We start from the raw sequence: 26,680 nt of genomic DNA on the forward strand, positions 1-26,680 counted from the left end.
ACATCCAAAGCTCCAATACTTGGTAAGCCTTAGGTGCTTTGGTCGTCAGTTGCTGGGGAGTCAGGCTCGACACTCGGCCACCATGTGTTCTGCACACTCCTCCTGGCACTCCCCGTTAAAGTGAGTAGGGAGAGCAGGCCTGTGAGTGCCTGTCCTGTTTTCAGGGGAAGGGGGAACGATGGCTGAAAGAAAGAGAAAAGACGGAGCTTCCAAGGCCTCTCTAAATAGGTGCCCATATGTGGCTCGCAGACCATGCTGGCTGGGAAAGCCCGACGATGCGAGCCAACGCTCTGTGGGCTGGCACGACTTAGAGCATCGTAGAAATGATACGGAAGTAGGAGCAGGGGAGTATGCGTAGCATTCATGGGACTCTCTAAAGATTAGGGAAATCGGAAAAAGAATAAAACAAGGATACACCTTATTTGTAGAAATACGTTACGGAAAACAGCAGATGCTATAGGTGGCATAGTGGTTTCATGCTAGAGTTCCGTATTTGTCTGCATAAGGTGTAAATGCTGACTTCCGCATTTTAACAAATAGTGAGTTAAATCTGATCTTTGTAGCAGCATGGAGAAAATGGAATCTTTGCTAGAATTTGCCTTGTAAAATACTGTTACTGGCAAAACGTGACGAGTAGGATACCAGCCCGGTATTTTAACTTCAGCACGTCTACCTAGCTCCTTAATCTAGCAACTGTGGGGTGTGGCGCACTCCATGTTCCCTTGCCAGGAGGGATACTCTGGCCACTCTACTGCTTGTTTGTTGCGTGGTGCACAGCGGGGATGGACACTCATGTTTTCCCCAGGTGGGAAAGTAGATGCTCCTGGAGCAGGCATATATAGAATACTCAATTCTAAGGTCCATGATTCCTCGAATGTCCTCCAGAAAGAGCCGAGCGTGTTTCCTTTTCTTTAAAACTTAACTAATCTTCTCTTCATTTCACTGGGTTTCTAGATATTTTCCTCTGCTTGATTCCATGTTGATGTTCTTACTCTGCCTGGCTCAAGGCTGGGGTGAGGTAATTCTTCCTAATCCAGGATGGCTCCTTCTGTAAAATTTGCTTAGATTTTGCCAGTCTATCATGGTAACCTTTCTTCTTCTTTGGTCACCTTGGTCCTCAATCTTAATTTCTTGTCAGTTCACTATGTATGGGGCCTAGATCTTAGCATTTCGGGTTGGGCTGTTCCCATGAGGAACATGGTAAAGACTGATTTGCATATAGCTGGGTCTTAACTGGGGTGGCGAAGTGAGCTAAAGAACGATGATGGATTCAACCCAGATCTCTGAGTGGGGGTGAGTGTCTGAAAAGTTTCAGCTCTCCGTCCATCATCTCCTTGTGTTTACTTTGTTCACCTTAAGTTGGCAGGATATGCCCAGACGTGGGTCCCTTGCTCACTTTGACATGGATTCAAGCTAGTCTGGCTGATGAGAGATGTTACTTCGAAACCGGTCCCAGCATTCTTGTTTCTGGTCCATGGAAGACCTGGCTTCGCAGTTCGGGCTGGACTGTTCCCATGAGAAACAGGGTCAAGACTGATTTGAACTGGAGTGGCAAAGCGAGCTAAAGAACGTTGATGGATTCAACCCAGATCTGTGACTTGGGGTGAGTGTCTAAAAAGTTTCATGGCCCCATCCATCATCTCCTTGTGTTTGCCTAAATCTGCCACTCATTGCATCGTAAACGCTCCAGTAGCTCTGGCTGTGATTTCTCCCTTCTGGTTATTATCTTCGGGATTCTTTCTTCAGTTTCTAAAACCCTGTTACTGAAACATTTATCCATCTCCTGGATCCCTGCTTTATCTCTATCTGGTCCTCATCTAGTCACTTTGGGATTTGTGAAACAGGTTCCTCATTTGTTGTCTTCTTGGATTCTCTAGCGAGCTTGGAGGATTTTTATGCCATTGGCTTTTTCCTCCAAACAGTGATCATTATTGAAGGTACATGTCGTCCTTGTATGAAACCATCTGATGTACAATACATTTTCTACCTCTGGCAACATAGACCTGTAAAGAAGACTGAAGAAGTCTGTCTACCTATTGACAACCATGCAATGTTAACAAGAGTGATATGACATACTCTATGAGAAATTAAAGAATAAATAGTGGAGATGGGTAGAATATCAAAACAGATTTTTCTTTTTTTTTTTTACATTTCATTTAAGTAGACAACACCAAATAAGCCTCAATAGCACTATTTTTTACTAAGGGCTGAACGTCATTAATGTATACGCGCGATATAAATTGAATAAATAAATAAATAGAATGTGTTAACTATGAAAATCCAAATATCTTTTAAAGTTGATTGCTCATAATTTCTCTTTCAGCAAACACTTGAGAAAATTACCACTCTCTTGCCTTCCATAGGCCATAAATGCCTATAGAAGGTAATGAATACCTGATAACACAATTTAAACAAATTATAAAATGTACGATCCCCAAATAATGAGTCTAGTTCCCTATTTTATCTAAGTATCTACTATCACCAGGAAAAGGTTTCTTGGATACTAAACTGAGATTTTATGAATACGTTGAGGAACCGGGTTGCATGGAGAGGTTCTACTTGAAATCTATGTGATTATACCACTCCATTTGTCTTTTTTAAGACTCTATGAAAGATACTAATGCTGGAGGACTGTAGTTGCAGGCAAGTCATGTTTTTTCATATTCCTCTTCGCAGTTTGACAAGACTCTTTGGTACCCAATAGTTTTGCATATCTTTTAATCTCTTCTCCTCACTTTCTGAATCTTTTAGAGCTCAAGAACTCAGGTAAAATGATTTTCTTATAGAAGAATTGTGCGCCAGACATAATGAAGCTCTGATTCCCTTGCACTGTGCCCGATGCCTATATGAAGTTTTCTGTCACCACAGACCTTCCCTTCCCTTTGAGTCAGTAAATGTTATTCAATCATTGTCTCCATGAGGGTAGCGGTGCAGCTCCAAAGTTACCAGCACTTTGTCCTTTTAGGTTATAATAACTGCTTGGGGTGTCTTCCTAGATGCTAGAATAGACTCCACAAGAACACATCTCCTGTCTCTAAAGGTTTATTCCTCCTGAACACTCATGCCTATTCTTTCTTATCCAGGTCGTCAAAACTTTGCTACTCTCAATTGCCTGCTGTCTCCCCTCGATGAAGAAACCCTGTTTATTATTTGCTCCTAAAAGTTTAATTTATCTTCCTCCTTTTCAGGGACCACTGCCCCCTAGGGGGATTAATGTATTTCTTTCTAAATGAATGGGATACAACTGTGCACTGTCCTGCAAATGCAAGTTCTTGATTTACACCATTGCATTTATTGGTTCTTTAACCCTTGCAGAGATGACATATGAAATACAGGCTTGGCAAATCTCATCAGTCAAAAATGGGTCTAAATGAATTTATCCTACAACAGACCTTAACATTTTGAAGTTCTCTGTGGGTTTTGTACCTACGCTACATAGAAACCTCTTTCTAAGCAAGAACTGGTATATAATGGCATATATCAGTCCTGCTAACATAAGGTTTAGTTAGTTATTATCTTTCAGTTTGTCTAAGTCCTTGTTGTACGGCCCACACAACGCTAAGGATGCCTGGCCTCCACCTTGGGGGTGCCCAGGAGTGGACGCCTCACAGGGAAAGCCAGGATTGGTTCCACAGCGGTATTCGTACAAGCGCCTTGAGACCCTTGCGGGTGAGTAGTGCGCTATACAAGTATCAATTTACATTTTTTACATTTACATGCAGAACACCCACCACAGCAACATTTTAAATTAGCACACTACACTACAGAGAAGCCTCTCCATAAGCAATAACTGGTATATAATTGCATGCATTGGTCCTGTTGACATAAGGCTTAATTATTGGCTTCCAATTTGTCCAAGTCCTTCTTGTACATGCAGAAAACCCCTCACTTCAGCATTCTAAAGTAGTTCGCCGCAATCTAAGGCGTGCAGGGTTACTGCTTAGGATCAAACCTATTTAGTGCAAGCTCTACCGCTGTGAATGTGAACTAATCTCTTGGGTTGGGTAAGCCATGCTCAAACTCTTCTACGGAGTGCATGTTCCACTTGTATTTCTCTCCTGAAAAACGTGAAACAATTGAGAGGGTTTTTTTGGCAAGTCACAAAGGTTTTATCAATTGATTCACGTGCAGTCTTTGTGCACATTATCAAGAATCAATCGAATATCCCACCAGTGGTGGGGGGGAGATTTTGTAGTCTCTGTGTATTCATTCTGTCCTAATTGATCCCTCCCATTTTAGATCATGTACTTTACAATTAACTGTCCTAATTAAAAGGTGAGATCCATTCATGCATAGCGAGCAATGGAAGTTCTGTTGCAAGTGTAGGATTGGTACAGGTAAACCACTTCTCAACTGGCAGTACGTGACCTCAGTTTATACTTTTTCATTTTTTACAGTTTGGACACCACAGACTGAACCCTGCGCGTCGTAGGTTTGGGAGCCTCCGGAATATTCTCTACCTCTTACAACAACGTATAAGGTTAGCTTCTGTGCTGCTTTATTTCTTCTTTGTATCATTCTTGCCCCGTTTGCGATGTTTCTTAAAACGTGATCTTGGATCCGAACACAGACATCGATATGAAATGCCAGTCATCCACAAGCCCATCCTAGCCTGTGTGCAGGTGTGATGCCAGTGGCATGTTGTGTCTGTATTGACAATGTCTTGTTTCAAGTGACCCTGGCAAATTAACCTTTTATTAAGACTTTTTGCTGCAGTTGTTCAGGCTTAAAATTTGATTTTGATAGTGAGAGTTTTGGTAACCCGATAATCTGTCAGCTCCTCATATCTAGGGTGCAATTCCACATGCAGAGCTGAGTAGTTTATTTATCTGGGTGTATTAACCAATAGTACAATGCAGTACATCAGATATTTATTTTACTTTTTGTTTAACTGCTAATAAACTTAATACTACCCAAAAGTGGGAGAGGGGTAGTAAAACAAGGTAAATACCTGTAACATTGTCACAAATCACTAACCAGCATTAGGGCACACCTCAATTAGGCCTCTGTGACACTCAAGACAGCATCCAGTGTTCAAAACTTAGAGCCCTTCAACATCCGTCGCAGGGAGCCTTGCGGGATGCATTTCAGTTGGAGTAGAAGTTTCCCCTACACAAAGCATTTCCCCCATTCCCTTGGGTTCTGAGGAAGATCTGCCATGATTGGGCCCATGCCATTCTTACTGCCCTGGGCTGGCCCTCAAAGGATGTGTTATAGTACAGACCTTAGGTATTCTTTGATTGCAGCCTCTCGTCATCTCCCACTCAAAGTTGACCCAGTCCGGGAGACAGGTCCTGCACTCCAGTCTTCACAGTGTATACCTTCATAGTGAGAATGAGCGGGGGAATCTGAGTGCCTTTTAGCTACCACTGTAAGTGATGGACATTGTTCTTTCAGTGTGTCGCCTATTCACAGAGTCGGTTTATGCAGGGAAATTGAATATGTTTGTTTCCTGTTGTGCTGAGAAGAAGATCGACCCTTTAAAAGCGACCCTTGCCAACATACTACTCTTCATACTGTTTTTGACACAAAAATGCGGTGCAATTGCTACAGTCAAGGGATACCTCTGGGCGCTATCTGCTTTCCTCCATTTACCAGCTCAACCGTCCCTGTTTGGTGATGATGAGATTTCTAAAATGTCTGACAAACATCACCTAGTATCCCTCAATGGGAACGTAATTTGATTCTGATATTTTTTTATGGGGATTCAGTTTGAGCCGAAGCACAGGAGTCAGTTGAGGCATTTGACGTTAAAAACTGTTTCTCTTCGCAGCATCTCGGCCTGCCGAATCAGCGAGTTGAGAGCCTCATATGTCTGACCCCCATTTACGTGTTTCTTCTCAGACTGGTTGTTGTTATGAATTAAAGCTGCTTTCTTCGCAAAGGTGGTGTCTTCCTTCCATAGAGGACCATCCTTCACCCTATCATCGTTATTCCCCCTCCTCCACATCCTTCCAAGGATGAGGAGAGTCTTCATCAGCTCAACCTAAAGCATGGACTTACCTTATATATCAGCTGCACAAAAGAATTTCACTCAGACCAGCTCTTTGTTGTAAAAATGGAAAGGCAGTACAGAAGCGAACTCTGTCTTGCTAGATCATTTTATGGACCAAGGTCTGCTGTGCTCTAGCCACGAAAGACCTACCTGAAGGAATAGGGTTCATTCCACCATGGCAAAATCTTCCACTTAAGGCCTAGCAAGAAGGTTTCTAGGGGCTAATATCTGCGAGGCGGCTACCTGGTCCACTCGTCCTGCTTTTGCCAAACACTATTACTTGGATGCAAAAGTGAGACGAGGCGGCCACTTTGCGTGGTCTGTCCTTCACAACTTAATACTGATAATACTACTAATAATGATTTAATACTCCAGTCCCACCACCCAAGGGGAGCACTGCTTGGGAGACTATTCAAAAGTGAGGACTCTGCAGGTAGAAGTATCCATCAGAAGAAAAAAGCTACTTTCTTTCGGTTGGGATCTTTCTAGTGGATGCTCTATCTACCTGCAGATCCCCATGGACCGCCTCTCCTCCCCATTCTGGGGAAACCTTATTACCTTTCGTAATAAGATGCTAAGTTCGTTTGTATTGCTATTGCACCACTGCTAGACAGTCTTCTTGATAATGCCCGGAAGTCACAGCAAAAACAGAGTTGAACTGAAATAAGGGTGCCAGTCCTGGGGCTAATGGACCTCATGAGTTCATGACAACACAGTGCCAGAACAGCCTATTCCCTCTACCGGTGCCAGAGAGCTATTGCAAAAGTTTCTGCACCTGCCTGGCACATGATTATATTCAAGGGTGAGGCATCTGCAGGAAAATAAGGTATTCACCATAAAGATCATTACTGAAGTAACTTTTTCATTTAGTCTAGACAGTTCCAGACAAACGTTAAATATGTACAGAATTAAACTGTTACAGAGTTGCCAAGGTCAGCCCTAATCATGGCTCAGACAGGCAGGGACATTCATTCCAGTTGTGGCTTAACACAGAGCGAGCAAAATACCACCTGTGCTGTGCTGAAGCCACATAAAGGATGCCTCATTAATGTGCTGCTTGTAATTTTCAACAGATTTCATAAAGTGTCAAGCTTAGATAGGCTGTTTTAAGTTTAAATATGTGATAAACTAGTATACAGGACATAAACATTAATTCATTTATTTCGAAGAACAGGGGTCCTAAGGAATCAAGATATAACAAAAAAAATAGCAATATAGACTACAATAAGTACTATATTTTTGAAACACGTCCAGCCGGGCGTAAGTTTATTCATAAGATAACATGAAGTTGTGTTGGCCCAAGAGGAGGCCAAAAAATAGTGGCAAGATAGGGTACAGTCCTGTACCTATCCCGAGAGGTTAAGAAAAGATAAACCAGGAAGAGGGAGATAGAAAAAGGAAAAAACTTTTCAGGCAAAGCAAGAAGTTTTTGAGCCAATAGGTGACTTGTAGTTAAAGTAAATACAGTTACAACAAATTCACCCTGCAGTGCCAACAATTTCAAATAACCATATTAAATAATATGCTACACTGCTTATTGCGTCGACGTTTCGATCCCTAAGGGCTCATAGTACAATGGGATCATCATCAGGACTATTTTTACAGTTATTGCCTGCAATACATAAAGCCATATGGTGTGGACTTTGGAAACCTGGAGAGATAAACCTGTGGTTGGCCGTGTTGACGAGGTTCCCTCTGATGGATCCTCGTGGTTGCTAGCTACATGTGTTGTAGCAGGGCGTCAGAGGGTTTAGGCGATCTCCGTTTTAGGTAGGCTTGGATTCAGACCGTCCTTTTGCTTGCTTCCCAATTGAAAGCAACGGCGGGTTGGGCGAAGCTCGATATGCTTCTGCCCCCTTCTCAGTTGCAGCGTGGGTCCACGCTGCAACTGAGAAGGGGGCAGAAGCATATCGAGCTTCGCCCAACCCGCCGCTGCTTTCATTTGGAAGCAAGCTACTGGACGGTTCTTGAATTTCAGCCATCCACACATGCCTGGCCCTTGAGGGTCCAAACACAGCGGACTCGCGCTGTTACGAAGAAGGGGGCAGAAGCCGATCGAGCTTCGCCCAACCCGCCGTTGCTTTCAATTGGGAAGCAAGCAAAAGGACGGTCTGAATCCAAGCCTACCTAAAACGGAGATCGCCTAAACCCTCTGACGCCCTGCTACAACACATGTAGCTAGCAACCATGAGGATCCATCAGAGGGAACCTCGTCAACACGGCCAACCACAGGTTTATCTCTCCAGGTTTCCAAAGTCCACACCATATGGCTTTATGTATTGCAGGCAATAACTGTAAAAATAGTCCTGATGATGATCCCATTGTACTATGAGCCCTTAGGGATCGAAACGTCGACGCAATAAGCAGTGTAGCATATGATTTAATATGGTTATTTGAAATTGTTGGCACTGCAGGGTGAATTTGTTGTAACTGTATTTACTTTAACTACAAGTCACCTATTGGCTCAAAAACTTCTTGCTTTGCCTGAAAAGTTTTTTCCTTTTTCTATCTCCCTCTTCCTGGTTTATCTTTTCTTAACCTCTCGGGATAGGTACAGGACTGTACCCTATCTTGCCACTATTTTTTGGCCTCCTCTTGGGCCAACACAACTTCATGTTATCTTATGAATAAACTTACGCCCGGCTGGACGTGTTTCAAAAATATAGTACTTATTGTAGTCTATATTGCTATTTTTTTGTTATATCTTGATTCCTTAGGACCCCTGTTCTTCGAAATAAGTTAAGTAACCCACGGTCCGAAGGTCCCCTACTGGGTTCCCTTGTGTCCTAAAAACGATAAACATTAATTCAGCAACTAAAAATTCACCTACCAGACTTTTTGACCTCTGACATTTCTACCATTCTGGGTGAACCATTCCCTTGAAATAGACTTGAATCTCAAAACCTTGCAGTGCCTTAACATGGCCTCAGATAAGATTAAAGGTAAGCAGACCGATAGAAGAAAAACAATGGAATATCACGTCAGAACTTTCGTCTACAGCGGATCCCTATTCACTGGAGCAATTTTCATTGACCTGCTCTGCTTGGGACATTAGACCCACTTCCTCCCCAAAGACCATTGTGCCCAAGTGCTTGCTCTGTGAAAAGTCAACCTGACTCCAAGTTCAAACTTCGTTAAATAGCTTAGGCCCATGCATAAGGTATATCTCATTCTGAGGTGTTGCACTTTGAACTCATGTGCTAGCATTGTCTTTCTTATTCCCATTAGCACCTTGTTTTCTCTCGAAGATGTTGGGGTTATAGTCTGTCAAGGGCAAATGACTATTCTCACCATCTTCTTCTGAATTGCCACTCTTCGTTATTCGTTATTGGACTTTCATAGATTCACATGCTTGAATTATTCCCTGTCACCAGACTAGCAACACCTAGCCACGATGTTAATACAGCTTTTACACTCCATAACAACAAAAATGTAATAGGTCTTTTGTAACCCATCCACCTTAATATATACTACTGCCAGTCAGAGTCCAGCGCCCTAAGTATTACCTTGTCAGAGGCTTCCAACCATGAGTTTTTTTTTACCATGTGTCACAGTGAGGAACACCTTGAAGCTCTCTTTGAAAGAAGACTTTATTCAACATTTTCACTAGAAAACATCTTTTCATCAGCATGGCCGAGCTGAGCCAAAAGAAATCTCTATTTCTGGTATATGTAAAAACATAATCTATGTGGATTATTCACATTCTAAATGCCTGTACTGCTTCCATCCCTGCCAAAACCCAAAGAAATATGACATCTGCATGTCTTTTTTCACAAAGTCTTTAAAAGACAGAGAAAGGCATTTAGCCTCTGCCCTTTTGGAAGAGAAGGTTGAAAAGCCTCACCCTCGCAACAGGGTAAGGCTGGAATGCGGTTCACAGTTACATTACTTGAATATTAGGGGCACACCTGAACCGTGCCTCCTCGGACAAGAACGGACCAATAAGAAGGTTGGTACAATACGTGCTGCAGCCCTTAGAGGCCTTCCCTGGCCACAGTGACCTTGGTACCTGTGGTACCATTTACAAGGGACTGACCTGTGGCCAAAGAGTGCCAATTGGATTTTTTTTTCAATGCAGTTTAGGGGAAGAATATAGGCCCTGGGTACCTGTTTGGCAGGAACCCAGGGCACACTCTGTCAAAGCACATCAGGAGTTTAGCAAAAAGTGGGGGCAACCATGCAAAAAGAGGGCATTTTCTTAGACGGGCCAGAGTCAGTGTGGGGCCGGATGGTTGGGGATGGGATACTGACTGGGGCACTGTTCCTAACTGTAGGGTTGGTTGGTACCACACCGTAAGCCATGAAATGGCTGGGAGCCCCATTGAGACTGAAGCAGCTGTCTGTATGGGGCACCACTGGCAGCCAGAGACCTGGAAAGATCGATAGGACTGACGCAGTTAGCGTGGCGGAGCAGACAAGCCCAAGGAACATGCAATGGCCTTACTTTCTTTGAAACATTCTAGAGTATAGAATACTTTATCCCCAAGAAGGCGAGTCCCATCAAAGGGTATGTGGATATGGGATGACTGAACATCTCCCGAAAAGCCTGGCAGTCTCAACCAGGCATGGCTGTGGATAGCGATGCTAGTGCCATCGGCTCGTCCAATGGAATCCATTGTACCCTGGCAACACAGGATGGTAAATTTAGCAGTGTCTCGGCCATCCTGTATGGCTGGGTCCATACATGAGAAAGGTTTCCTGGGACACCCGGGAGGACTTGAGTGATAGAATTCCAGTGAGCGTGGGTGTAGTGGCCAAAAAGGAAACTAGCATTAACCAAGTGGAAAGCCAGATTTGTGGAAGAAGATACCTTCTTCCCAACAAACTCTACTCTCTTAGACTCCCTCTCCAAGGAAGTAGTCAGGAAAGCATTCAGGTTAGTATGGCTTGTGGAAGCTTGCACCACCAAACTCCCAGGGGAGGGGTGCTGAGTCAAAAGGTTGAGGTCGCTGGGGGCAGGGCAGTGGCACCACACAAACTGGCGATTTACAGGGGGACCAGAATGAGGTTTGGCTCAAGCCCCTAGGAGTGTTCAGTGAGGCCTCTTTAAAGGGCAACAGGGGCTCAGTATTGGTTTATCGCAGCTGAAGGACTTGGGTTAGAACGTAAGTCTTGACCTCCAAGTTGTGGAGCTGGAGATAGAGCATTGGCCGCCCTCTTCATGACAAATCACAAAGGAGTCACTTTTCTCGGTTGCAGGGCCTGGGGCGAGACTTGGACTAGGCCATCCTGTATGTCCTCAAATCAGTTGTCTTCATCGTAAGTTAACAGGAGTCAAGGTAGCACTGAAGACAATGCTAATTTAGGAACACAGATAACTATAGCTCAGGAACAGGAATCAAGGAAACACTGAAGGCAGTGCTAGTTCAGGAACAAGGAATACTATAGCTCAGGAACAGGAATCCAGGAAACACTGAGAGCAGTGCTAGTTCAGGAACAAGAATAACTACAGCTCAGGAATCAAGAGAGCACTGCAAACAGTGCTAATCAGGAACAAGTAAAAGCTAGCTGCAACTCAGGAACAAGGACAAGAAATAACAAAACCCAGGAATCAAGGAATATCAAAAGCTCCGGAAACGAGGATTGGTCTCACAGAAGCACGGCTACAATGACCAACACAGGACTGAAGGGAGCTGGGGCTTAACATTTCACAGTAATCTTGTGCATCAGGTATGAACAGGCTAGCAGCAGCCAGCCACGGGTGAGCTGAATACCTCCACCCATCCTTGGCTTGCAAGGGTGGAGACGAAGCAGTGAGCAGGTGATTATAGTTAATGGAGATCCAATGCTGGAGAAGGAATGTTACCTGCTACTCCAGTTCTCTAGCATTGACATCTTTCAGAGATTCACATGCCATCATCCATCCAATAAAGGCATATACAAACTTGTTGCAAGCTAGAAAATCAGAGCTGTGAAAGCCTCTGATATAGGACTTCTTGGGGGTGCTGATCTCTGATTGGGTGTAGTCTGGATCATCAATGAGGTGGATGTGTTACAAATGAACTTTGAAATGTTTAATGTTATTGAGTGTAGGGCTTACACTGCCATATTAACAATGTTACAGAGGGTTTCCAGACTGGCAAAAGGGAATACGCTTGTGATTCTATGAAATATGCCAATGCTGCAGAACCGGAGTTACAGGTAAGCAAGCTTTTCCCCCTCTGATCTCTTCTGTCCACAGATTGTAATATCTCTGTAATTTCCCCTTCATCAGTACTCCGCAGTCCATCTCAGGTTGTAAAGCTTGCCCTTCCACAATACCGTATTCACTATCCATTGCAAGTGACTCAGACTGTACTTTGGATAGAAGCCTCAGCACTTTCCTGTTCAACTTTACCATTTACTAAATGGCTATCTTGTTGTTTGCATGTGTTGTCTCTGTAGTATGGCCCTCCAGGTAAGCAGGCTATTGTATAGGGAACTTGAAGTGGGCCCTGCTACATGGAACAAGTGCTTTCACTTTTATCATTCTGAGTGTACAAAGAAACATTGTGCGTGCTTCCTCCTGTATTTCTATAAAGCTCTCTGCCTGCCATTTTGGTCTTTGCTGTCAGCTTTTTTTGGTCAGTTGGTACAATAGAAGCATCCAGATATTCTATCTGGAAATGCTCGCAACGGTAAAGGCAGGAGACCTTACACAATACTCATGGGGCTCAGGTATTGTACTCCGAAAGCACCAATGGTAAGGGCCTGTGTGTTTGCATGTTTCTGATTACACTGAACCTGGCCTATACCTTTACCTCCAAAATCCCATTGTCCTAGATACAGTGCCTTAAACTGAGCTAAACGTTCGCTAGTGTCTCCCAAGATTGTTAGTAGTGTCAATTGACATTCATTCCCAAGCAAATTCACTCCATGGACAAAAAAGTATTCTCTTCATCTAGCCTGATACTCTGGTTATTGAATTCAGTGTGCCTCTTCAGTTACTGCACCCATTTCCTCTGGGGTATGGCGAGTGACATTTTGCTCACCTAACCTTTGCCCAAACTGTTTGTTGAGAAGGTGAATTCCAATCTACAGTGCTTCAGGGATAGCAGACCAATGCTGGTTTTCTGGGGAGGCTCCCCATAGCTCACCCGTTCCACACAAAAAAAGAAATTCAATGTAGGAGTTGCTTAGCACCAGAGGCAACCCCGGAGCCTGTCCTAACAGCCAGCCCAGTCCTTTTGAAGCTCTAAGAGCAAAGGTTGTGGCAGGAGTTGAGGCCACCAAAAGGTGTTTCAGTCCTACTCCTTCTCTTCATTTCCATCTCAGGCGTGCCTCTGAGCCCAGAAGGAAGCAGAATTCAATTTTACTTCTCCAGCTGATATGCCATTATTTCGCATCAGTGGGCCCCTCCTCACTTCCCCTCCCTTTCTTCAAGTGAGACCTACGACTTTGGTCTCAGAATCACCCTCTCCCTGCAGCTCCGCGGTGCATTGCCTCGCCTGCCGGCCCCCATCGTTCAGGGTTAAAATCTACCCTGAGTCTAGTCTTTTTTTCGCGGCCCTGGTCCTCCTCATTTTTCTTCCTGTGCCTGACTGCTGGTAATTCTGTTTTCTTCCTCTTCTCTGTGCCTTAAATTTAATTTCTTGGTGCCTGACCCCTGGAATGTCTGTTGTCTCCACTCTATGCCTCAATTGTAACTTCTTGGTACCTTGACTCCCGCCTATCTCGTTTTGTCCTCTCTGTGGCCCTTATCCCACTCCTCTGTGCATAACTGCTGCTATCTTATCTGTTTCCGCTCCCATTGTTGTGCCCGTTTTCTTTCTCCCCTCCCCACTCGTTCTGCCGCCGTTCCCCCCATTCCCGCCACCGCTTCTTCCGTGATTCCTCCCCTGACCGCCCCGCCTCCCAGCTCCATGTCCCTCCCCCCTCCCCTACATAATGACACCCGCTGGTGTGCCTAAGGCAAGCCCATCCGTGACCCGGCCAGCACCAGGATCCCTGGTTCTCCGAGTCCCCACCGCTACGAATCAACCACCCTTCACACTCAACCCCAGAAGACAGGCCGACTGCGCAAGATCCTCGCCCAACACCACCCACGGGCAGTTCTCATGCAGACTCTGCCACAATTCCTTCACCATCGACAGAGCCTTCGCGACTTCCGAAGGGACGCCAGACGCACACACCTCCGAAACCCTGACCTGCATTCTGCTCAACGTGAGCTCTCTGCACCGACACGCTATTGAGATCTGGGACCTGCTCCACACCCTCTCGCCCGACGTCACTTTCTTCACTGAAACCTGAACCAACGCTACTTCCGGGCCCGACCTTGCCACCGCTATCCCTGAAGGCTACAAGATCCAGCGAAAAGACTGTCCACACCGGCCAGGAGGAGGACTAGCCAACCCTCACAAGACCCCCCTGCCTTGTCTCTCCACGTCCAGCACGAGTGACCCCCACTCCAACACAGAACACCTCCACTTCAGATGCAGACTAGCCCCAGGACCAAGCTACGAGGCACCCTCATCTACAGACCACTAAGACCTTGCATGCATCACACAACTACCATCGCCGAGCTCGCCGCACCCCACCCAATCACCTCCACGAACTACATTCTACTCAGGGACCTGAACTTCCACCTTGACAACGGCAACGACCCCACCACTCTCCTCGACAACCTTAGACTAAATCAGCTCGTCAACACGCCCACCCACAGAGTCGGCCACACCCTCTACCCCATCTTAGCAGGAGGAACTAATATCCGCTTCTGCCACCCTCCCAAACCATCTGGACGGACCACCACTGCATTCATTTCACCTTCAACACCACCAGTGCCCCTAAACCCGCCCGACGCCCGCAATGACGAAACTGGAGCAAAGTCACAGAGGAGCACCTAAGCGCCACCCTCCGTCACCACCCCCCATCACCGCAACCAACGCTGCAGCCAGAGAATTTCACCAACGGATCTCCCGCTGCGCCGACAAGCTTGCACCCCTCCGCCAAACAACGCCCGCTAAAATACACCTGTTCACCACAGAACTTCAAGAAGCCAGGTGCTCCTGCAGACGCCTAGAGAAAACCTGGTGAAACCTGAAAACCACGGAAGCACGGAACAACCACATTAGCACCCTGAAGGAATACCACCAGCACATAAGAGATACCAAACGGACCTTCATAAGAGACAAAGTCCAGACCAACGCCACCAACGTCAAGGAACTTCAACGTCAAACATCAGTTCGCAAAACCCGCCCGTGAAGCCATGGACGTCACACCCTTCCAGAAACACTACGACAAGCTCAGCTCCTACTTTCATCAGAAAATCAAGGCACTCTACGACAACTTCAGCGAACCAACGTCCAGCACCACCCCCCTACGCACTGCCCCAAACAAGCCGACCATCATGTCCTGGGATCCCGCTACCGTTGAACTCATCACAGCGACCATGAAGAAAACTCACATTAAGGAGCCCCAACGTACCCCTGCCCACCACACATCTTCTATAGGGCCACATCCACCATTGCACCCCAACTAGGACGCACCATCAACGCCTTCCTCAGATTAGGCATCTGCCCAGACTACTGGAAACGGGCAGAGGTTAAAACCCTCCTCAAAAAACCATCGGCCGACCCAACGGACCTGAAAAACTACCGGGCCATCTCTCTCCTCCCGTTTGCAGCCAAAATTACCGAGAGACTTGTAAATGCTCAGCTTGACCGCCTTCATAGAAGAGAACTCCAGCTTGGACGCCTCCCAGTCTGGATTCCGCAGCAACCACAGCACCGAGACAGCCCTCCTCGCCGTCACCGACAACATCCGACTGCTACTTGACCAGGGGCACAGCGCTTCCCTTATCCTGCTAGACCTCTCCGCAGCCTTCAACACAGTCTCTCATCGCACTCTCGGAGCTAGACTGCACGACTCAGGAATACAAGAAGCCTCCCTCGACTGGCTCCTATCCTTCCTTTCCGGCAGAACCCAGAGGATCCGACTCCCTCCCTTCCTCTCCAAACCCACTAAAATCAACTGCGGAGTACCCCAGGGTTCATCACTCAGCCCCACGCTCTTCAACATCTACATGGCTCCCCTCGCTGCCATTGTCAGACAGCACGAGCTCAGCATTGTATACTACGCCGACGACACCCAGCTCATCCTCTCAAAGAATATCAAAGACACCAGACTCTGCTTCCAGGAAGTTATGAAGAATGTGGCAGCCTGGATGAAGGACAGCTGCCTGAAGCTAAACTCAGAGAAAACCGAGGTCCTTGTCCTCTGACCCTGCACCTCCGTCTGGGACAACACCTTGTGGCACCCCGCCCTCGGGAGCCCACCCACCCCTACAGACCATGCTCAAAACCTCGGCATCATCCTTTACTCCTCCCCCCATGAACCTTCGCATCCTCAGTAAGACCTTCAAGTGGATCCCAGCCAACTGCAGAAGGACCGGCACCCACGCACTCATTACCAGCAGAGAGGACTACGGAAACGCCCTCTACTCCGGAATCAACAAAACTCTTATGGACAGACTCCAGACCATTCAGAACGCTGCAGCCAGACTCGCCCTCTGGACACCACGCCATGAGCACATGACCCATCATCTACGGGACCTCCACTGTCTCTCCGTCGATAAGAGGGTCACCTTCAAACTCCTCACCCACACCTACAAGTCCCTACACAACATCGGACCCAAATACCTCAACAAAAGAGTATCCTTCCACGTACCCAAGAGGTCCCACGCATCCGCAGGAACTGAACCGGCCGAAGAGCTTTTTCCCACATCACAGCCAGAACCTGGAACAAGCTCCCGGTTAACATCAGAAGCTCCCCGACCCTGCACACATTCAGGAAGGAGCTCAAGACCTGGCTCTTCGAATTGTCCGGAGCTGCCTCCTCCTCCTCCCCCCCCCCCACCCCCCACCCCCACCCCTTACAGCGCCTTGAGGCCCTTAGCTGGTGTTTCAGACACATTCTTCCTTTCTTCCAAAGTGGTGTCACCTTTTCATGTGGAGCAGTTCATCACGCCCTCTGCTTTCTTCATCCATCACATCTCCTTACAGAAGAAGAGAGGCTACACCAGTTGGATCCTTTGTGGGCCCTTAGTTTCTAGATTGATAGGATTTGCAGTTCCAAGTGGATGAACAGCTGTTTGGATACCCTTGTGTGAGGAAGGGTAATGAAATGAGACCTTGTTGCAATTCATCCTCCTTTGCATTAAACTGTTGCAAATTGGCTAAGACTGATCCTTGCGAGTGCCTTTGGGCTCATTCCACGACGACAAAGGCCAGTCCTATAGCCCTTGGTCAGGGTGTTCCTTTTTTCAACATCTGCTAAGGTTCCATTTGGGCATTCATCCATAACTTTTCAGGCACTATTCCATTGTCTCTCACATACACATAGAGGGTATTATTATCCACTCGGTCCTGCTGGAATTCCTGGTGTCAAGTCTGCTTTAGTGATGATTCACAAGGTGGTGAACCTGCAGTTAGAAGTAGAGCAAGTACCTTACCTTAGTTGACACACCTTTCTGTTTCACACTGTATCTAACGGCAGATGCTGCACCACCTGCCTTTTTTAGAATTAAATCGGTTTTTATTGGCAGAACACATGACAGAGAAAGATACAGTGCGTCCTTGCCTACAACCCACTGGGCCGGCGACCTCACAAGTAAAGAGCAGGAAACTGAGCTTATGGTTCATGAGACAACTAAACAGGTAATTAACACAGCATGCCGCCTACAACCCATCTTGGGCCGGCCGCATTCAATATCGTGGAGCAAGTAATAATCCTATTGCTTCATGAAGGGAACACAAAAAGGTCTGTAGGGCCACTTGTATACACATGACCATAGTATAAGGACACACCATAGCTCATTTGAAGCAAGTATGTCTGCTTTTAAACAAATCAAAAAAGAAAGAAGGAGAAAAGAGAACAAACCAAGTTACTGAACATGTAAACCCAGGCCCTCCCCCACCCCCACCCCACCCCGCCTCTCTTTCGGTGAGTCTCAGTACACACAGAAAAACCTATATGACCCTAAAGGAAGGTTGCTAGTCCCCCGGGGTTCATAGGAAGTCACCCACACTAGGTTCCCTCTTGGCTCTCGGGGATTAGCTTTAGAAGCCGCAGATAAACAGGGCAGGTAAGTTCCCAGAACTTGGAAGATCAGATTGTGATGAAAGGAGCCCATACCTTAGTGTATTCAGACTTGTCCCCATGTGTAGCATTAGACAATCGCTCCATACCTAGAAGGGACCACAGTTGGAGTAGCCATTGTGAGTGGTCTGAGATGCTATCAGTCTTCCAGCCTACCAGTATAACATGGTGCGGGCATTCAGAGCCAAGGCAATTTGCTTATCTTTAACTGAGCGCAGAGGGAAGGTTAGTGCGTGGGGGAGTCCTAAAATGGTGTAGGCAGGAAATCTCTGGATAGTCGTGTCAAAGGCCCTGTCTATTTCGTCAAGGATTTTGTCCCAGTTTCTTGTAAGCTTGGGGCAGTGCCACAGCAAGTAAAGAAGAGTACTCGGACTCCTGCACCCTTGCCAGCAGAGGCCATCGCTCTGAGAACTCCAGCTAGATATTCGGGCCGGGGTATAATACCAGTAGAATACAATTTTAAATGCTGTCTGTGTGACCCATAGAGTGTGCTAAAAGGATGTGATCTGTAAAAAATATTCTCCCAATCTTTATCTGAAAGGGTGTGACCAATCTCTGCTTCCCACCGTCTCTGTTCTGCGGAACAAGCCCCTTTAACTCCTTGTGCGAGGAAGGCGTATAATTCGGAGATGAGCCTGCGGTCATTCTTTTTCAGAAAAATCCACTTCTCAAATGGTAGCATCTGTCTGCCAACCAGGGGACGCACCAAGGGGCTAGAGGTCCAGTGCAGCATTTGCATATGTAGAAAAAGATGCGACTCCGCAAGGTCATAATCCTCCTGAAGCTCCTAAAAGGGAATGTGGCCCCGCAAGTCGAACAGCTGTCCCAGACACTTACATCCGCCCTCCACCCAACGCGTGCCAACACCCTTGTCCATCCCGGGGGGGATATTGGGGACCTGGGCGAGGGGGTAGTAGTGAGATTCGCCCGTTTAACCACCCTGTCCCAAGCTAACATGGTAGGGTGTGTGACTGGTGAGGAATAGACTCCCCAAGAGCGTGCCAACCTAGCAGCCAGACCTCCCTCCAGATATGCCGACCTGCAACTGTCTGATCCATGAATACCCAATGCTTCTCTGTCATAGGACGATTCCATTCTACAAGATACCGCAGCAGGGAGGCCTGGAAGTAGCGAGTGAGGTTGGGCAAAGCCAAGCTGCCGTCTTTCTTGGGGTGCTGTAGTAATGTTTTTTGCAGTCGGGGCGAGGTCAGGCCCCAAATGAAGCGTTCAATCTCCGTTTGGATGTGCGAGAGCGCATTCGGAGGTGGCAATAGGTGAAGGGTCTGAAAAAGGTACAGGGCCCGGGGTAGAACATTCATTTTTTATTGCGGCCAGTCTACCAAGCCATGACAAGGGCAGACGACACCATTGGGCGTGATCCTTCCGAACACGTGAGAGTAGAGTAGAATAGTTCACTTCTGCAGTCTTATCCAGACTATTGTGTAGGACCAACCCCAGGTATGTAATGCCCCCTGTCACCCAGTCAAAGTCAAATGGGGTCTGTAAAGCATCCATAGTGGAGGGCTTTGCAGTGAGATTCAGCACTTGCAATTTCTGCAAATTTATTTTAAACCCAGAGACTTGACTGAAGGCTTGTAGATCTGCCGCTACGGCCGGCATAGAAGCTAGGGGATGTGCCAACAAGAAGATAACATAATCGGCATAGAGACTAATTAAATGGCAGTCGGCCCCAAAGGGGATGCCCTGCGCCTGCGCGTTCTCCCAAAGCCGCTGAGCAAACAGCTCCATATAAAGGGCTCAGAGCAGCGGGGAGAGGGTACAGCCTTGTCTGATGCCCCTCTTCACCGCAAAGTCTCTCGAGAGCACGTCGTTGGCCCTGACCTGCGCCGTAGGGGCACTATAAATGTTTGCCACCCAATTGCGAAACCTAGGCCCTATGCCAAACAGCTCTAGGGTGGCAAATAGATATGGCCAGTGTACCCGGTCAAAGGCCATCTCGGCATCAACTGCCAGCAGAAGAGCCTCTTTCCTTGACCTGTGCACCTTGTCAATTTGGTGGCAAATTATTTTGGTGTTGTCCCCACACTGCCTGCTTGTAATAAAGCCCGACTGGTCCGGGCCGACCAAGCCAGGCATGAGAGAGTTAAGCCTATGGGCCAAAATGCTCGAGAATAACTTTGCATCTATATTTAGCAGGGAAATTGGTCGATTTGACCTGCAAAACAGCGGGTCTTTCCCTAGTTTGGGAATCACCTGGAGAATCGTAGTCGTAAGTGTGCCTGTATCTGTAAAGGAATTGAATAGTTGGGTAAGCAATGGTGCCAGCTCCACGCAGTAAGTTTTGTAGAAGAGGGCACTAAACCCGTCTGGACCAGGGACTTTCATAAGCTTCAGTCATGCAATAGCGGAGAGCACCCCTTCGATTCGAATGAGGGCCTCTCGTCCTCCTGCCTCACAAGCTGAAGAGGGGTAACCGCTGCACCGCATAGATACTCAAGAGGGTCTGCAAGGGCGGGGGACTCGGTGATATAGAGGTTCGCATAAAAAGCGCGAAAGGCCGCAGCAATATCAGTCATCAGTTACATCCATCCCTTGGGCCCCCTAAACCGCTTTCACCGCCTGGGCCTGCTGCTGACTGCTGAGGCAGTGTGCCAGCAAGAACTGCCTATTCGGCTCTGTCAAGGTCCAGGCGTTTCAGCTGGAGCCGCTCTTTCTCCAGCTGGCGGATATTCGGGGAGCACCGGTGCGTTTGTGGATGGCCTTGAGTTCCTTAACCCGGTCTCCGATATCTTGACGCTTGTCATGCCTGCTTTTATTATAATAGGCAGCTTTGGCGATGAGAGCCCCCTCACAACTAACTTAAGCGCCTCCCAAACGGAGGCCAAGGGCGTGGTACCATCGTCATTGAGCGCTAAGTAGTCAGTCAGTGTAAGTCAGAGATCCTCCACCACTTGCGGGAACCGCAGGAGTGTGTCTCGCAGGCGCCAGTGTGATGGGGACAGCTGCGCGTAAGGAAGGTGCAGCATCTGGGTAACATGAGCATAGTCCGATAAAGAGCGGGCCTTGATATTAAAGGCCTGGGTACAGGTCCACGCTGCCTGGGAGACAAGGAAGTGGTCCAAGCGAGCATATGTCTTATGGGCTGCAGAGTAGAAGGAGTAATCCCTGTCACCCAGGTGTAAGCAGCGCAATGCATCTCTAATTCCGCAATCATCAAGCCACGCTCTCCCATTTCCAATATAGCTCCTGCCCCGCCTGTTCCTGGACACGAGCGATCCACCCCTACATCCGTAACTAGATTCAGATCCCCCCCCCACCACCACCCGGGAGTCAGGTGTATGCAGCACCTCGGCCATGGCATTCAGCAGGAATGTCTCTTGGTGTTCATTGGGAGAGTAAAGTGAAACAATTGTGATAGTGGTGGGCCCTATGCGTAGTCGTAGCACGAGGAGGCGCCCTTTAATCGCCGCCACTGTGACCATCTATGTTGCATGTGGTGTGTATCACCGTGGAGGAGGTGAGTTTCTTGGAGTAGGCACACTTCCCCTTGTGCATTTTCGATGGAGAGCATAGCTTTCCTTTTAGTGGGGTTGTTAAGGCCTTTGACATTAACACTGACTACCTGGACAGCCATCATTGGGAGGAAAGCCACTGGATACTATGGCTAAGGCGACGTACCCAGCAAAGACCCATAGGGGACTGAGTGTGTATGTGGAGATGGACAGACACTATCACAGGAACCAAGGCTAGAAAGCCCACCAGAGAGAGTACCCACCCCACACTAAAACAAAGCAAACAAATCCCATAACAGTGAAACAACACAAAGTCTCTCTTGGAAGCTGGGCAGTATTCAAAGGGGACTGCCAAAGAAATGAGACATCTCCAAAAAGAAACAAAGCAATCCCACCACTCCCACCGGACCCACAATAGACGCTATAACCTCAAAGGTGCTTTACCTTCACTCATTTGTGTCCAAAGATCCTCCTTCTGTGCCTGTCATAGTCCGGAGTACAGCAGACTTTTCTTTTATAATGGTGGCCATGTCAGGACGAAGGCGATCCAGATTTCGGCTGCCTTGGGGCCCGCGTCCCAAAGGTCTCTGTGTATCCTGCTCCGAGGCATCTTGATGAGAAGACAGATTGTCATGGGACAGCTTCAGCACCTTGCAGGTGTCGGACAAAGAGGGAACATGGTATTACTTCCTGTTGGGACGTAAGATGAGGCCAAAGGGGTGGCCCCAGACATAGGAAATATTTTGTGAGCGACGGTGATTAGTAAATGGGCGGAAGTCTTGTCTCTTCTGGAGGGTGCCTGCCGCCCGGTCCTGAAAGAGATGAGGGGTGTGGTCCCTGAAGTGGAGAGGCTGACTGGAGTGGCCCACTTTGAGGATCTCTTCCTTCACTGTATAATTATGGACACATATCAAGATGTCACCAGGGGGATGGTTCGGCTTACGAAGCGGGCCCACTCGGTGGCAGCGGTCTAGCTTGACTGCGGACTCCGCTGACGTGCCCAAGATCGTACTGAAAAGGTCCTGCACATAACCTTCGAGATCTTCTCCTTCTGTCCCAGTTGGTACCGCACAAATGCGAATATTGTTCCTCCGAGACCTATTCTCTAGGTCTTCAGAGTGTGCTTTGAGGTCTAGCTGCTGATCCTGCAGCCGCTGGACTTCTTGTTGGAGAGCTGCGATCTCTTCATCCCTTGCTGTCGTGGAATCCTCCAGGGCGGCAACCCGCTCTCCCACCGCATCCACATCTCTCCAGACCTTCTTGGAGATCCGCATGATTTTATGTCTAAAATGTCCTCCTTTTGCGAGGCAAACAGGGACTCCAAAAACTCCCTAGTGACTGCGCTGTCTGGTCCTTCCCCAGTGGGCTTTGTGCCAGAGCTCGAGGCTTCCCCTGCTGCTTTCAATAGGAGGTCCTTCACTGATCTGTCCTTTTTGTTTTTGGCTGCAGCTATCGTGAAACAAGCAGGTCGTTCCGATCAGGCGACGTGTAGGGCCACTAGACAGGGGAGGCTGCCGGGTGGTTGCTGGTTAAGTGGGGGAACACACCTACTCTCAGAGGAAAGGTTGCTGCGCCTTCGTGCTGCGCGGGCCACCACAGGGGGGGTTCCGCTCCACAGCTTTCACTGCAGGTGGCAACGGAGTCCTGCCAGCACCGCACGCCTCCCTAGGGCGACCAGTGCGCTAGTGATGGCGGAGAGTAAACTTCGTGGAGCACTGGCGCTGCATCTCCATCTGTCCCCCTGACATCCATTGACACTGCATGTGAATAGTGCTATCAAGATGGCCTCTGCTTTCAATATTATTCAACCTGTATCAAGGGGCCACACCAAGCCGGACAGGGAGCGCACAAAGTGGGGCCAATCATCGACAGGAAATGCCGTTAGCTCCCCGCTGCAATAGTCCTCACCTGCGACTGGGACCACGCGGCTCCACCAGAGCGTGCCCGTCCAGGTGGCTACGCTCACGGTCACAGCATTCTTGTCAGGCGAGCCTCCAAGTCCTCCCCAGAAGATGCCGCCACATGTCGGATGCTTCAGCACCACAGTGTTCCAGGGCCCTCCTGTATTCCACCGGCCTCGAGTAGGCCGCAACCAGCTGTCAGGTAGTGCAGGGCCCCAGGCAAGCTGTGAGCAGGGTCGGCGGCGGTCTGTAGGGCACTTGCTTTGCTCTCCGGTGGTGCGAGCTGCGCCTCCCTCACTGCCGATGGCAGAGTCAGTCCACCTCCAGTGGGCCCGCGTGACTGCTAGGCCGCCGCGACCCCCGGCCCGGAGCTATGTCTTTGTGCCCACGTCCCGAGTAGCATCGGGGCAGGGTGCATCCAGGCAGCGCTAACGGCCAGACACCCTCCAGGGGCCCGACAGCAGAAGCAGAGTTGTAGCCCCGTAGCTCTGAGGCCAGTCAGCAGGCCACGTAACAGGTCCGGCCTCTCCCATCCCCGGGTGCCGGAGCTGCGAGCCGATCCGGGGACGCTCAAACGAGCAGGTGCTGGTGAGCAGAACGGCCCGCTGCTTCAACTGTGTGCACTTCTCAGAAACGAAGCCTCCGACGGGGAACTGAAAGCTGAGACTGCGGTTGTAAGTGGGAGCGGAGCTCGAAAAGAACATGTCCGCTCACTCTGCTATCTTGCAGGAACAAAACTGGGTCTTGACTCCTCAACAGTAAGGCTAAGCCTAATTAAACTCAAACAACAACACTAGTGCCAGTACTGGATAACGTTTTCAAGGGGATTATAACCTCACAGAAAGCTGCTATGAATAAAACATGGCAGTCTCATATAACTTTTAGTTACTGATTTATTATAATCATTTTTTCTTTTTATCATCAGAAAGCTTTGTCATTTTTTCAAAGACATTTCTGTGCATGTGCAAATATAAATATACAAAATATACAGATATATACAATAAGTGCAAAAACACAAATGAAGAACAACTCCTTAATTATATTGACAGCACACCCATACCAAACCTTTCTCACTACAGTCGCTCTTTTCACATACACACTATATAACAAAAAAACAAAAATAATTTTTGAATCATACCACTGAGGTATTGGTCAGTGACAACACAAATTGTTTGAAATACAAACTATTAGCAAAATGAAATGAATTTCAGATTTGCAAAAGCATTCTACAGAGTTAGACCCAATGTAATCAGTTTGAATCCAGTCTTTACAGTGTATTCATGTTGTTGACACTTGACCCTAAAGATCGACGCGTTTCGAACACCCTCATTAGCGGGGTTCTCCTAAGGATCAATATAATTTCTAAAAAAACAAAAAAACAAGCGAGCTAAATTAGGCTCCATACTCTAACACCTTTCAACTCACTATCAAAAGCAGCCACCAGCTGGCTTAATCCTACTTACCTTTAGCCTCCTAGATAGGGACACTTTCGTGATCGATTTAAAGGAGTTCGTGTGTGGACACTGTAACAATAAAGAAAAGAAAAATAGACACCAATGACATTCTATTTACTTTAACAAAAGGTCGGGGTGGACAAGCTGTCCTTGTGTGAAATACTCACCTCACAAGCTCAGAGAACTGCTTGGAGTGTCTGTAAGAGAGGAAAAAATGCGGTTGGTGCAAAGCCCTAACAGCCTCAGATCTCAGAAGAGTCTACTGTAGTCATACAACCTACCCGGTGTGGAGTCTAGGGTAGCGGCACCGGACGGCGCTTCACAATTCGCATGTGTCTGATGGTGAAGTCAATTGGGTTGTTTGGGTTGCCGTGAGGTCAGGATTCCCTGTAACGAATTACCCCAAGTTAAAAAGGGTGCTGGATTAGACTCTTCGCTAAATTTAGCACTGGGTTTAAGAGACCTCCCCGCTTACACACGTACGGTCTCGTTATCGAGGTGTCACTTACTTTAAACCTTGATTGTGATCGCGCCAAACACACGGTGTCTCCGGTCTGCCCTTCCGGAAAGATCAGTGTCTGGTCATGTGACTCAGATGCATTTAAAGGGGAAGTGCTCGATTTAGCTAACTTGGTTTTAGGATTATTTACGGACACAACACGGCGGTAGATGTCTAAAATTGTCATCGTCGTGACCATATATTTAGTATTGGGGCTTATGTTCTGGATTTAAAAAACGAATTTCAATGACTGAGCTCTCATTCCAACTCGAGTCGGCGTTTGCAACTGTAGATGCATCATGGTTGCTGTAGTCACCCGCCGTATGTTAATTTTAGAAACCTTATAAAGTCCTTGCACTATTCCACAGCATTGTGCGGAGGCTCAGGAAAAAAGGGGGACAGCAATACTTCCTGTTGCATTCTTATTTAGGTGTTACCTCTGAAGATTTCTGAAATTTCATTCAGCCCTGAGGTAGCAGTGTTGAATTTCATTATGAGGATGGCTTCTCGTTGTGACAACTTTTGGTCAAGATTTCCTCCTCGTATGTCGTTCTCAATTTTTGAGGGACAGAGTTATTGGGTGTAGGGATAGGGAGGGACATAGGAAGTGGGTACGAAGGGAAGGGGCCTGAATGGAAGGGGGGAGACGACGGAGGAGATGAAGAGAAGAAACGTCAGGAGAGCTGAAGGAAGGGGGCCGGACAAGCTGGCTGCAGAGGGAAGAATGGCTGAGGGAAACCGGGTAGTGGAGAGAAGGAGGGACGAAGTGAAGGAGATGTGAGAAGGATAGGATGAGAGGGTTGGAAGGGAGCCTGGCTGAGGCTCGGCAGGGGCTGGAGCTGAATAACAGACGGGATGCAGCGGGGGTCTGTGTGGAGTGATGGAGAGGTAGGTGAGGCAAAGGGTCATAAACTGATGGTGGGAAGAAGGGGCACCAGAGGAGAAGACGGACTCAGGAGAGATAGGCAGGGAGGAGGAAATGAAGGGGAGGTGGACTGAGAGATTGGGGTAACTGGAAGGCGTCTTGGAATGAAGGTTTGGCAAGTATAGAGCCGAGACAAGAGTGAAGGGATGGGTGAAAGGGGCTTAGGGGGTCGTGGTAGATGACACTCGGGAGGGGTGGTGTTCGAGGTGATGTAGAAATGACCACACATCATTGATAGGCTGGTGCAGACGAAAGAGGCATATCTATATGTGAGCAAAATGCAGACATAGAAAACCTGCCGGACATGTCATCATGGACATCCACAAAAGCGGTGAGCAGGGTTGTACTATGCACACGA

The 26,680-nt window shown here is 47.7% G+C and overlaps 1 protein-coding gene across 1 annotated transcript in view; it reads left to right on the forward strand.

The window, feature by feature from the left end:
• SLC25A17 (solute carrier family 25 member 17) overlaps positions 1–26,680 on the forward strand; it is a 337,066-nt gene that overhangs the window by 301,890 nt on the left and 8,496 nt on the right. Inside the window, exon 9 of the mRNA XM_086958413.1 lies at positions 4,398–4,480. Coding sequence (XP_086814539.1) covers positions 4,398–4,480 — 83 coding nt within the window. The remainder of the gene's footprint in view (positions 1–4,397; positions 4,481–26,680) is intronic.

Source organism: Lissotriton vulgaris, chromosome 1_1 (assembly GCF_964263255.1).
Source record: "Lissotriton vulgaris chromosome 1_1, aLisVul1.2, whole genome shotgun sequence".
NCBI lineage: Eukaryota > Metazoa > Chordata > Amphibia > Caudata > Salamandridae > Lissotriton > Lissotriton vulgaris.